Source organism: Rana temporaria, chromosome 4 (genome assembly GCF_905171775.1).
Source record: "Rana temporaria chromosome 4, aRanTem1.1, whole genome shotgun sequence".
NCBI lineage: Eukaryota > Metazoa > Chordata > Amphibia > Anura > Ranidae > Rana > Rana temporaria.
Genome location: NC_053492.1, coordinates 71,530,667 through 71,544,913, shown reverse-complemented (window position 1 = coordinate 71,544,913; position 14,247 = coordinate 71,530,667). Strand labels below are relative to the sequence as shown.

The window sequence follows — 14,247 nt, the reverse complement described above, 5'->3', positions numbered from 1 at the left end:
TAACTAGATTTGAACACTGTCTGTTCTAACAAAGAGTTAAAGGTGTTGAGACTTGGCTTCTTGCATTGTATGTTAATGAGGACAGATTTGGGACGGGCTCAATTTAACATTGTTCAAAAAACCTTTCAGTCAGCCATGACACATTACATTTGTTTTAGGCATTCTGTGTGAATAGGAACACATACAAACATGTAGTGGGGTTTTCTCAAATTTGACTGCAAACCTGAAAATATCCTTTAGGCCCTTTTCACACATGCGGACTGTATGTCCACTTTTTCATCCATCCTTTTACGGATGAAAAAGGGACATACATTAATCCCTATGAGATAGCGGGTGTCAGCGGATGAACATCTGCTGACACCCGATCTCATCGGTGTCTGCAATGCTCCGATTCTGAAGACGGAGGAAAATCCTATTTTTCCATCCGTCTGCAGAGCGGATCGGGTGAACACAGACAGATGGTCAGTGTCCATCCGATCCACCCCAGAGGGGAGAGCGGAGATCTGACAGGGCAGTCCCTGCACAGTGTCATCTGCCGGCTCAGCGGGGATCAACAGAGCGATCGCCTCTGAGCAAGCGGATACACATGTATGGATCCTCACGGGATTCGTACATGTGAAAGGGACCTTAAGGTTGATTTTAAAAGGGGTGGAGCCCATTAATTCTTTCCCTAGAACAGAGGGTTTCTAACTATATCCCTGCTACTGTCAAATTCACCTTGGGGCTTTACACAGCATCCTAGCCTATTCTTGGAGCCATCCAGATCTATGTAACATGTATACAGTGATAAGTAACAAGTGATCTGACTATAAAGACTGTGTAATGCATGGTTCATCTGCATTCTCTGAATATTCAGTAATAATTATAATACTGGAAGATGAATGTTGCAGAAGGCAAATGCCCAATGCAATGAAGGGTACTGGGTAAATGTGAGGCAGATCTGTAATGGCTCTTAGCCATGTGTGCGTAAGCAGGTCATACTCCCATAGATTTCTTTCATTCAGTCTGTAGCCTCGTACACGCGCTCGGTTTTCTCTGCAAGAACCAGCAAGAAAACTACTGGCAGAGCTTTCTTGCCGAGTATACCGAGCGTGTGTACGAGGCTTTCAGGTTTCTCGTCAAGAAAACTGCCTAAAATCTTGACTAAAAAAACAGAGAACCTGCTCTCTATTTTCTTGTCGTGATTCTCGTCAGGAAAATTTCCTGCCGAGAAACCCGAGAGTGTGTATACTTGCCTGTCGCTGTGGAAACCCGTGCATGCTCGAAATGACTTTGACGCAAGCGCGGTAGCTTCCTAGGCATAGGAAGGGTGCAGCAAGATGGCGGTAGCGGCATCTCTCCAAGCCTATTCACGTTCAGAAAAAAGCTGAAGACCTGGCTATTCTGCCAAGCATTCCAATCCTAGGCTAATTTTCTTCTGTTCATTTATTCGCTGACTTCTAAATCTTTTTCTCCCTTTCCCTTTCTCTTTTCTTCTTCTCTTCTTTGTCTTTTCCTCTGCTTTGTTGCAGTTTCGTTTATTTATGCTACTCTCGCCAGAACATCCGGGCATTCTGTCACTAAGCGCTTTGGCACCACCGACTGGTGGTATATGTGCACTTCATAAACAAATAGTAATAAATAAATAAATAAATAAATAGATGGAATGTGACGAGCGCATGCTCGTCGTACGCGATCATGTCACCGCATTCTTGCCTTTCAAAAGAATCACGGTTCTTTTGAAAGGAGTGTGTGTACACTCGGGCGGCAAGAGATTCTTGACAATGTTTTTTTCCTGACAAGATTCTGGCCCGTGTGTACAGGGCTTCAGGGCTAAACAAAAGAAATAGAACTGTAGCGCTCACCCCCGAAGGAGCCGCTGGTTTGTTTTTGGGATTGGATTATTGAGTTACCTTGATATGGCAGAGGGGTGCAGTGGTAGGAGACAAACAGCGAGCGAAGGTCCAGACAGTGAATAAGGGTTTCTTTCCAATGCTTTATTTTCCAGGCCAACATAGCCAACATCAACATAAATTGGGAATGACAAGGTTGATGAAGAGAGAGAGAGAAACTTTGCAGTATCAGGCCTGGATATTAAATGGAACAGTCAGTACTGCTCTGTATAGTACCAATTTGTAACTCGTTGCCACTCCAACTGAGTGGGTAAAGTGCCCCCGGACAGACCCGTTTCCACAAGCCTGGCAGCTGAGATGTCACTTAGGATTTCTGGGAGGAAACAGGCCTGGCTCTAGGGCCTCTGTCACAGGCTAATTACAATAACTGAGCTAGGTAGATAAATGAAGCGAAACCTCCCAGTAGATTTCTGCATTGGTCACCAGACGACAGCAAACATACCTGTCAGTACTCTGGTCACCGGATCCCCGATTGGTTTGTTCAGGCTCTGTTGGACGACCGGCCTCCGGGTCCTCATCAAACCAACTCCCCAATCGTATGGCACTTAGCCTAGGATCCTTTTAGTAGAATCGGGAACCCAGCAAGTCACTGGGGTCCCCTTGTACCTCCGGATGAGGGTTTTCGTAGCCTGCAATTTCGGCCAGGTGGGCCACGCCGGCGGGGTCCATGGATGCGCGCACCCTGAAGGTGGATGCCGCACCTGGAACGGGGACCACGCAAAGATTTTAGAACACATGACACCTGTCACAGATATACCCCAGCATGCCTTGCGAGGGAAAACTTCTCTAATTGGCTGCTGGGGAAAGCTTGCTCTGCCCGAACCCCTCTGGCGCCAACTGCTGGCCAGGGATGACATTGCATCCCTGGACCACAGACTGACCCAGTGGACATTTCTGGAATGACAGAAGCCCCAAAATTTAAACAAATAGTGAATGGGAGCAAGGTAACTCTCCCATTCCCCACTAACTTTAGCGTAGTGCCCATACTGAAAGTAAGGGGGGCGCTACATAACATATTATTTTATTACACCTTGGCGACAGCCGTACACATATATCTTGGCAGTTGGGCCATGAAGCATATATGCGGTCACCCTGTGTTTTTCAACTTACCATGCTTTTAATGCACTCCCAGCATGGTAGCCAGTGGGATCGGTAAGCTTCCTATCCCTGGGAGGGGATCTTAAAGGGCAGGGAGGCAATTAGCGCGAAAAGGTTAAACATAAACAGTGTAGATAAATAAAATTTCCTGTTGTAACAATTATATTCTGACAGCTGCCACCAAAGGCTGTCAGAACACCCGAACACTGGCTATATATGATTGGATGCTTGCTCTGTTCAGCAAACAATTTTCCATCTGACCCCTTTGTATTTTCAATAAAACTACCCACTGATTGAATTGTGTCCGGTTCATCAGCAGCTGGTCAAATGTTATTCAATGGAAAGACCAGCTTTAATGTAATCTCAGGTAAAGGAGAAGTCCAGACCATTTATGGAAATTTAGCAGGTCATCCAAAAATGTCCTCTTTGTTATTGCTAGCTTTATGATTGCTAAAGGTGGTTAGCTGTCACATTATCTTATCCTTATTTCAGACATCATTGCTCTTTACAATGCCTGAACATTTCAGTATATACAGTGATAAATTCTGATTACTGCAATCTTGTTCTCTTGTCTACATTCAGCTTTACAACCTGGCTTTTCTATGGTACAACGATTGCTGGCTTGATATATATGAAGATTAAGAAGCCGGATATTCCCCGACCATATAAAGTAAGTGATAAAATGTTCGGCTTCTTAGCTGTATCCACAAGTTATTTCTACCTTAACCTCTTCAGCCGATAGAGACGGAGCCCTTTAGGAACTGACCATACAGCCATCTAGTAGCCTTTTTGATGTCGGCAGGTTTGACTGGGACTATTCTCATGTGCACCAAAGGTACAATTGGGCCCCAACGATAGAAAAATACAGAAAAGAGGGTGCCCCAGCCTAGTGCATTATTCCAAGTATATTTATTAATACTGATAACAAATTAAAAACTACTCACAAACATGTGGAAAAATTTAGTTTTGTAAAAGCCACCTTGTCGTGGCAATCAGTCCTGAAACTGACAGTCTCCAGATAACACAGAAGAAGACATTGGGGTCTCTGCTGGCTGATGAAGTAATACATTTTTCCTCAGAGCCTCTGGGTCCCAATGCTACACAGAGACCTACACCTATTGCTTATGCAAAGAGTTACCTCTCAGGGGACATTGCACCAAATCCTAGCCATTCTCCAGGAGTGGACTCTAAACTAGTTATAGTATTACTATTCACATTGCAGTTAATGCTTCTATGCACTGTTTATTGTTGACCTTGCTGAGTCATGAGTTAATTCCAGCCTAGTGGTATGGAACTCTGTTCTAAGTTCCTTTTGCATAGTGATTATACTGTCTAGCCCTAAGTTCCTTTGGCATAGTGATTATACTGTCTAGCACGCAGGAGCTTGGTAATTTGGATTCTCTGCTCTGCTCCTCAACTTCAACAACAACCTCGGCCACTCTGACACACCTGGTTAAATAAAACTTACTGCAAGCCCTTATAAGAACATAAGTACAGATAACTTTAACTTGGCTGCAAATTAGCATCAGGAAATAGATTCAAGACCGTTTAGTGGTATATGAACTCAATGTATTGTTACGGTTTATAACAAATAGTTTGAACATGATGGAACACACAGAAGGTAGGTTCAGACACAGTATAATTACTATGCCAAAGTAGCTTCGAAAAGAGTTCTGTACCACTAGACTGGGAATTAACTCTTGAACCAGCAAAGTCCACAAAAAAAAACTGTGCATTAATGCAATAACTGCAATGTGAATAATAATACTATAACTAGTCTAGAGTGCTCTCTCAGAGAATGGCCAGAATATGGTGCAATGTCCACTGAGAGGTACCTCTTAGCATAAGCCAAAGGTGAAGGTATCTTGGAAGCAGTTGTAAAGGGACAGTCTTTAATCCCAACTTTTCTGCCGGCTAGCGCTGGGGCCCAGTTGTACTGTTAGTGCATATAAGAATAGTCCCAGTCAAGCCTGCTGTCAGCAATAAGGCTACTAGGTGGCTGTATAGTGAGTTATTAAAGGCTTTTGTCTCTCTAAAAGCAAATAATAAATCCTCACAGCAGGAACTCACCAGTCCCAGTGATATCACAGCTCACCATCCGGTTATACACAGGGATTAGTCTATTCACTGCTCTGCACACAGGTGACCCTGGCTGTCTGAACCCCCAAACTCAACACTTTGGAACCCATTCAGGCTGCCGATATGCAGCAGTGATGGTGCACACTGGACAGCAATGTGCACTCTCTGGTCTTTCTCATGGCAAATGGAAGCTGTGTCCTGTACAGTCTGAGAAAAATTCAGCTCTTTCCCCTCCTGCCAATCTCTCTCTGAAAAATGCAGTTTAAAAGCTCTTGATTATAGTATAATCTCTCTCCTCTGGACTGCAGTTCACACAGTACAGTGCTGTCTGACTCAGTCTATTGGACTCTTCCTGCTCAGCAGCTTCCTCCTCTGGGTGATATAGCTGGTAACCAGTTCAGCATTGCAGGGAAGCGTCTATAGAGAGCAGCAGCAGTCAATGTTTCTTTCATTCTCCATTCTTAGCCAAGCACCTGGCTACACTAGTAAACTAGACTTTAGGATGTTGCTAATGCATTTAACGTTAATGTAATCAAAACTGTCCTTTAACTTCTTTTTTTTTTTTGTAAAATTATTTTTATTGAATTTTCAAAACACGTATACAATAACAGGCCACAAGCGTGAACAACATTGACCAGTCAGAACACAGAGACCGGTGTACAAAAACAGAACATGACAAAAAGATAAAAAAAATAAAAAAGGGGGGGGGGAGGAGGAAGAAGGGGGGGACAGAAATGCTTGCATCAGACACTGTCAACATCTGCCAAACGGAATGGGATGAACAGGAATGAAATGGGGTCAGAGCATAACTGTTCCCCCCCACACAATATATGTAAGACCTTTCTGCCTGCTCCCAAATCCAGTGCTAAACAAAAGAACGTATGGCCCCACTCCCTCTCAAGGAGCCCATCCGTAACAATAGACTACAACAAGTACCCCTACCAAAATGAACAGTCACCCTGAAGCGTATAGGTTATTTTTCCCATCATTCCGTCCTTTAACTTCTTGCTGCATGTAACGCATACGTGCGGCAGCAAAGAGGGCGGGATTTAACGACCATGCTTCACATGTATCATCCATGAAGGGCCGTGCTAAGAGTGCGCTCTCTGTGAACTCCCAGCAAAGTGACCAAGCTGTCATAGACAGCTCTCGCTCACTAGTCATAATTGAGAATCAGAGAGATTGACTTGTGATCATGTGGCCACCGTGACAGCCAATCACAGTGATCATGTGATCAGGAAGTTTGTCCTGCCCCCAGGCATAAAGACCCATTTAAAGGGTGCGGGGACTGGGTGAGAAGGAGTTTAAAGAAGACTAGAATAAACAAAAAATTGAATAACCCTCATCTGTTTCTGTTCTTCAGCCAACAATTCTAATGAAAGCAAAAGACAGGAATCAAAGTTTTTTTCCATAACCACGACAATATATTTATTTCAGGTTCCGATCATTATCCCAGGGATTGTACTTATCGCCGCCATATACCTGGTCCTGGCACCGATCATCGACAGTCCTCAGCTGGAGTATCTATACGTTGTTCTCTTTATCCTAAGCGGAGTTATTGTTTACATACCTGTGGTCCATTATAAATGGTCCCCCAAATGTTTCCGATCCATCACTCTTTATCTGCAGCTGCTGCTGGAAGTTTCTCCAGCTGAGAAAAATGACTGAGAAGAGGCCTGGAGACATCTGCTGCCCCTTTGTGAGCAGATATCACATCTTCCAGTTCCTCTGGACTGCTGAAGGTTTATATAAAATACTTCTGTGACAAATTCAATAATGTGAAATATAGAAAATAGAAATAGAAAATAGAAATTGTTCTTTAACTTGTTTCATATAAAATGTATTCTCTGTCTAGTTGACTTATGAATATATGCATTCAATGTAAAGATTAGAACATTTCTTTTTATTGTTCTCACTCATGTGTAAAATAAAGCTTAGGTCATCATAACAAGGATTTCTTTTGTTTCCAGAGAAGAGTGCCAGGACACACATCACTAAAGAGCCATACACATGGGCCAAATATTGGGCAGCATTGGCCGTTTTAATAGAAACAGCCGGGCCAACTTTTGGAGAGGCATGATCAAAAAAGGTCTGTCAAATTAGCACCCGATCAACACTCTCAGCCAATAGCTGAGAGCCCTGATCTGGTGTGTCCTCACCGGGGGGCCATCCCCCTGTCAGAAAACAATAGCTCAGCAGGGGAGATCACTGTACCAACATCAGATTGTTGGTACAGCAGCTCCTCCTAAGTTCTTCCATTTTTTTTCATTCAGCCTGTTGGGTTGAATGTAAAAAACAGATAGTGTGCACCAGGCTTAAGGATTTCAATTCTAGGTAGAGGTGTGTGTCTTTACATAGGCATTCACTAAGGCCCCTTCACTTGGGTATAGCTGTTGACTAGGAATGAGCTCAGGCTTGTTCGGACATGAGTTCAAACATGTAGGGAAAGGGAGTCACCGCTCCAGGTAGATCAGATTGTAATGAACCTCTCCTCCAGATAAGAAGCCACAGGTGCTGGCAATGCGTATAGCAATAAGGATGAAGGAAAATTCTGGACAGCCACACTCCAAAAAATATTTTTGCCTTTAATGTTTAAAAAATTGAATCAAGGGAGGATGAGGACGTGACGTGGCGTGAGTGAGGTGGGAGGTACCGGACGGCTCCATGGCGGCAGGAGACACACGCCGCTCTGAGGCCCCGTCAGCACCGCTCGTGGCCCCGCAGACTACAGCGTGAGAGCCCGGACGCTGCGGGGAACGAGCGGGTATCCCATCCCCGCCGGGACCAGACATACTCGGGGGTCTTTACCTGAAGAGCGCCGGCGGACGAGTTCCTGCTAGACACGCTGCGCCGGAGAAACCGAAGCTGCTGCGCACTCAGCGCTGGATGAAAGGAAGCCGACTGGCAATCTGAGTATGCCGTGCGGGGTTCTCAGAAGCCCATAAGTCCACCGGAGACACGCAGCCGGGCAGCGGTCCAGGAGGATAACCAAAGGGTCTGGTGAGGCGCTCAGTAGAGCCGAGTCTGATCGGGTCCCCCCCCCCGTGACCCCCCCCGTTTGTTATGACATTGCCCTCCAGAAGTATGTACACTTACACCCCATAAGGTGCCCTCTTATGTAAAAATTGGACAATGACTAGATGCCAGTCCTCTACTGGGTTTGTTATCCGTGACAGCTGCAATTGAAGGGAATATGAAGACAAAATGTAATTGAACTTATAACTCATACTGGTATAGGATGAAGTAATAGAGGGAATATCTGAGGGGTATGATATCTGGACTAATTTAGTTCTCCACCTGTTGCAATATCTCTACACTGCTTGCTGTTTATGATTTATTTAAGAGTCTGGCTCCCTGTCCTTACTGAATAGAACTGTATGGAACCGCTTCAATTGGCTTAGGCTGGTCTGTGGAGTTAAATAAGAGGACAATTTAAGGGGTGATATAATTTCTGATTTCTCCTCTTGTGAGTTGCCTAAATGCTCTTCATATAGTTGAATTACCGACATCTCCGATGGCCTGGGATTTGAAGAATTAGCGCTCTGAGGGAAAATTCATGTTGGTGAAGGGTGGTCATAAATATATTATTTTTCTAGACATTACTGGTATAAGACGCACATGTGATTATGAGAAGCTGGAAAATCCCAGTTTTGATGAATGGGGGACAGTGAAAAGATTATCAAGACCCTTCCTGACATAAAGCATCTCCCTCATTTTCTGGAACAATTAGGACGTATTGGGTTGCTGAAACACAGGAGATAACTTTGTAAAGACACTGTAGGTATTCTCCTATAAGAAGAGAATCCGGTAGCCCCAGTAATCCTGCTTGAAGCAGTAAACGTCCTCTTTTCTGTTGCTCTGCCCCTGGCCCTCTCCCTTCAGTTCGGGGCCCCTGCTTTCCTTTGGCCCTCTCCTTATTAAAATATCTACTTGCTCAGGGTTTGAGTAGTAGTTAAGGGAAGGCAGGAGCATACACCGGTGAAGGAGATTGTGGGCCGATAAGGGGCCTAAATATATTAAAAAAAAAAAAAAAAAAAACATTTTCAAACTGGGGAAGAGAATTAGACCCTCCAACAAAATGGATAGATCGACGAGGGGTGGCACTACAAAACCAACGAAGAATAAAACGGGGAATAGCTCCATACAGCAATATATGACTCAAGAAGGGAGCCTTAAAAGCCCAGGACTCGCAAAAAAAACAGAAAAGAAGAAGATCGATACAAAAAAAGGTGTAGGAGCAGGTAGTGCGGAGAGCTCTATAGGTGAAACGACACTAGAAAGCGAGCAAGGGCAGAATAATGCAGAGGAGCTACCCCAAGATACACAGCCCCCTACAAAGGCAGAGATGAACGCAATGCTGTTGAGGATGGAAAATGTCATGGAAAATATCATAAGGACAGAAATTAACAAGGTAAGAATAGACCTTGGAGGACTCCGCGAAAGAGTGGTAGAGACGGAAAAGAGAATAGAGGAGCAGGATCAGGAAATAAACTCCTTGAAAGAGCAAGTAAAGGCTTTGACTGAAAATCAGAGACTGGCGGCATATAGGATCGAGGACCAGGAGAATCGCAACAGGCGACAGAACCTTAGAATCAGGGGGTTGATAGAACAAAAGGATGAAGACCTTAGAAGCATTATGAATACAATTTTTAACCCTCTGCTAGAGAGATCAGTAGAATCTAAGCCCCTTAAGATTGAGAGAGTGCATCGAGTAGGGAACCCCCAACAGATGGAAAAATACGGCCCAAGGGATGTGGTCGTGAGATTCAGGAATTACGTCGATAAGGCAGAAATATGGAGTAGGCTTAGGGGAAAACCACCCCTGAGATATAGAGACACAGACTTACAAATATTCTCCGATCTGGCGAAAGAAACACTGGCAAGGAGGAGATGCTTGAAACCCCTCTTAGAACTGATGCGGGCACAAAATATTAAGTACCAATGGGGATTCCCGGCATGCCTCATAGGTATAAAGGGGGGTAAAACAGCACGACTTAGGTACCCGGAGGAACTGAACGTATTTTGCCTTAAAATGGAAATAACAATTCCTGAACTCCCTGATTGGGTCGATTAGATTGGCTCTGTCTAGCATGGAACTTTAAGAAGCGGGACGGTGAGGTGGGGGGAGGGGGTGGGGAGGGGGGGCCAAGGGGGAGCCCCGAATACCACCACGAAAGAGGAGCCAAGGATGAAGGCGAGGAGTCTTCTACCAGCGGCTCCCAGGCCAAGAGTGGGCCAGGGTGGGGGAGGGAGGGAGGGGGGGCTTGGGCGAGGGGGAGGGGGGGAAGTGGGGGGAGGGAAACGGGGGGTGGGGGAAAGGAGGGTAATGGGAGGGGGACCATCTGAACGACTCCACAGGAATTCTTCTCAAACTCAAAAAAAAAAAAAAAAAAAAAAAAGAGAGATAAATGACAGATATTAAGTTCTTATCATATAATGTAAAAGGATTAAACTCTCATATTAAGAGACATAAAATTCTTGCCGAACTTACGCAGTATAAAGCAGACATCGTCTACCTACAAGAGACCCACATTACCTTAGAGTCTAATATAAAGATATATTCATCTGATTATCCCGTCTGGTATTATGGAGACACAGTATCATCGAGATCTCGGGGGGTTGCTATAGGATTTGCAAGAGGAGTTAGATACACACTGGTGGACAGATTGAATGATCTGGAGGGGAGGTTCTTGTTTTTAAAAATAAAACTAGGGGAGCAGGACTACACTCTGGCAAACGTATATGCACCCAATGTGAATTCGGCTAAATATATTAGTAAAAAACCCAGAAAATTGAAAGATTTTGAAGAGGGACATGTGGTGTTGATGGGGGACTTTAACCTTTGCATGTGCCCGAGCCTCGATAGTACGTCCCATGTTCAGGGGAATAACGGTGAGCATCTTAAGCTACTGAAAAAACAAATGATACAAAACCAAATGGTAGATGTTTGGCGAATTTTCAACCCCAAGACAAGAGACTACACGTTTTTTTCCCCTGTGCATGGGACGTACTCGAGGATCGACTACATCCTCGTAGACCACAGACTTTTGGAGAGGGTGGTCGAAGCAAGATGTGAGATCATAACGCTATCAGACCACGCCCCTATAACCATCAAAATAAGCACATCCATACAAAAATGCATCCCTCCTGAGTGGAGATTGGATGAAAGTCTGCTGAGGGACGAGGATGTGGTCGAGAGAGTACAGAAAGAATTGGAATGGTATTTCCAGGAGAATGACAAGGAGGGAATCACAGGAGCAACCCTGTGGGACGCCCACAAAGCGTATATAAGAGGGATTTTTATTGCTGAAGGGGCAAAGAAAAATAAAGCAAGAATGAGTAAACTAAAAACATTAAAAGAGGAGATATATAGGCTGGAACAGGAACATAAATTACAGGGCCAAAAGAGGGAAACACTCCGTAAGTTAACTTTAACAAGGGATGAATATAAAGCCCTTGCCGGGCAAGAAACCAAGAATTTCATAGACAGGGTAGAGAGTGAAAGTTATGTCTGGGGAAATAAACCTAGTAAAAACCTGGCCAGAATGGTAAGAAAAAAGAAAACCAGGAACTTTATCGAAAAAATCAGGAATGGGGATGGAGACTTAGTTTACGCAACGAATAAAATAGCAGAATCTTTTAGAAGCTATTACGAAAAACTATACAATGTCCAACAGAAGACCAGGGACCATGTCGAAAAAAAGGATAAGATCAGGGAAGTTTTACGGCAAACTAATCTACCGAAGATAGAAGAGTATGAGATAGAAAGAATGGAGGAAAGTATTACTGAACAGGAGATAAGTGAGGTCTTAAAAAACACTCCCAAAGGGAAAAGCCCGGGACCAGACGGCTTCACGTCGGCCTACATACAAAGGTTTAGTACTATCTTAGTCCCTAGACTATGTCAATATTTCAATGGGTTGGGGCGAGACTATGAGATGAGCAGAGAGGCATTAACAGCTACGATCACTGTCATTAAAAAAGAGGGAAAGGACAATACGAATTGCTCAGGGTTCAGACCTATCTCACTCCTGAATGCAGATACCAAACTGTATGCAAAAATTTTGGCCGAACGAATGAAGGGGGTGATGACTGCCATTGTTCACCCAGACCAGGTCGGTTTCATACCTGGGAGAGAGGGAAAGGATAATGGGGTTAGGGCACTCCTTCTAATGGAGCTGATCAAAGAAAGAGGGACCCCCGGTCTATTCCTGTCAGTAGACGCTGAGAAAGCGTTTGACAGGGTAGACTGGGGGTTCCTGATACAAACTCTAGAATGTATAGGAATTGGCCCAAGCATGATCAAATGGATCAAAACGCTTTATTTCCACCCATGTGCTAGGATCAAGATCAATGGATCTTTATCCGCACCCTTTGAGATGAGAAATGGAACCAGGCAGGGCTGTCCCCTCTTCTTTTTGTCATATCATTGGAACCCCTGCTGGCAATGGTCCGACAAAATCCAGAAATATATGGAATGGAGGTGGGAGAAGATGAGCATAAATTATCTGCTTTTGCAGACGACATTCTTTTCTATATAAGTAGCCCAAGAGTCACCCTCCCAAAGTTAATAGCCACCTTAAAACAATATGGTGAGGTGTCAAATTTCAAAATGAATATAGAAAAGACGGAGATCCTAAATATCAACATTCTTAAAGAAGAAGAACAATATCTGCGGAAGAAATATAATTTTAAATGGCAAAAAGAAATAAAATACCTGGGAATAAAACTGGCAAATACCATCAAGAAAATATATAGAATAAATTTTGTCCCTCTGCTCAACGAAATAAAAAGTGAAATTAAAAACATATATAATAGACCAATTTCGTGGTTCGGGAGGATAAATGTAGTAAAAATGGTTCTTATCCCAAAAATCCTATACAAGTTTCAAATGGTCCCAATATACTTACCACCGTCTTATATTAAAATAATTAACTCCCTCATAATGAACTATATTTGGAATAATAAAAAACACAGGGTGTCTGCTCAAATCCTAAAACGGGCCAAGAAAAAGGGAGGCTTAGCTGTACCCGACATCAGATTGTATTATAATGCTTCGGTTCTCTCACGGGTTATAGAATGGGCTAAAGAATCCCAGGACAAAAGATGGATAAATATTGAATGCACATTAGCGAGGGCACAGTTAGGGAGATTAATTTGGAACCCACCACAACACAGATCCTTACACACCTCAACACACACAATTACTCATAATGCATGGAGGATCTGGGATAGACTTCACAAACAATTAAAAACAGAATTCAACTCACCCTTTATCGATTTAAAAGAAAATGAATATTTCACCCCAGGGACAAAAGAAGTAGGGGGGAATTGGATCACAAATAGAACACAGTTAAAAGATATAACACTAGATGGCAAAATTAGGACACTTCACGATATTAAATATAGGACTGGAATTAGGGCGCTCGACGAGTGGAGATACTTGCAGTTAGTGTCATTCGTCAAGCGCCTACCACATCCTTTGAGGTCACAAGAGGACTACACCTTATTGGAACAATTGTGTAGCATCGAAAGCTCAAAGGGAAATATATCTAAAATCTATAGTTACTTGCTGAGAACGGAAGAGTTGGACACGCTTAAATACATCCAAAAATGGGAAACAGACTTAGGGGTCCCAAGGGGGAAAACGACCATAGGAAGAATCCTGAAAATGACTCACACCTCGGCAGTAGATGTAAGAACTGCCGAGATGAACTTCAAATGTTTGACGAGGTGGTACGCCACCCCAGACAAAATGGCAAAATTCAGAGGGGGAGAGTCAGAGAAATGCTGGAGAGGTTGTGAGTCTAGAGGAACAATGGCACACCTTTGGTGGGACTGCTTGAAAATTAAAGCTTACTGGAAAAAAATCTTGGCCCTTATAAAGGTAATAACAAAAAAAGAAGTGGAAGATAACCCATGGGTAGTTCTCTTTCATGGGGGGGAGATTCCAGAGAAGGAGTATAAGGGTTCACTGATCCCTCATCTGTTGAACGCGGCGAAACGATTGATTCCCCTTAAATGGAGAGACGCGAAAAGTCCGCAAATGTGGGAGTGGATCGACTCCGTAGAGGACACTTATAGGAGAGAGAAATTAAAATACGGGAGTTATAAACACAAGGTAGGGGAAAAGGATATATGGGTACCCTGGTTGGAATTTAAAAAGTCCTGGAGGTTC

General features: G+C 43.8%; 1 protein-coding gene across 2 annotated transcripts in view; it reads left to right on the top strand.

Annotated features, from left to right (window-relative positions):
* Nucleotides 1–7,219, top strand: part of LOC120936296 (b(0,+)-type amino acid transporter 1-like) — a 51,899-nt gene extending 44,680 nt beyond the window's left edge. The window contains exons 3-4 of one of the 2 annotated variants that reach the window (XM_040348537.1): nucleotides 3,573–3,660; nucleotides 6,507–7,219. In XM_040348537.1, the coding sequence (XP_040204471.1) occupies nucleotides 3,573–3,660; nucleotides 6,507–6,737 (319 nt within the window). In that variant the 3' untranslated portion in view covers nucleotides 6,738–7,219. The remainder of the gene's footprint in view (nucleotides 1–3,572; nucleotides 3,661–6,506) is intronic. The other variant, XM_040348536.1, reaches the window with a different exon arrangement.
* Nucleotides 7,220–14,247: the final 7,028 nt, after the last annotated feature.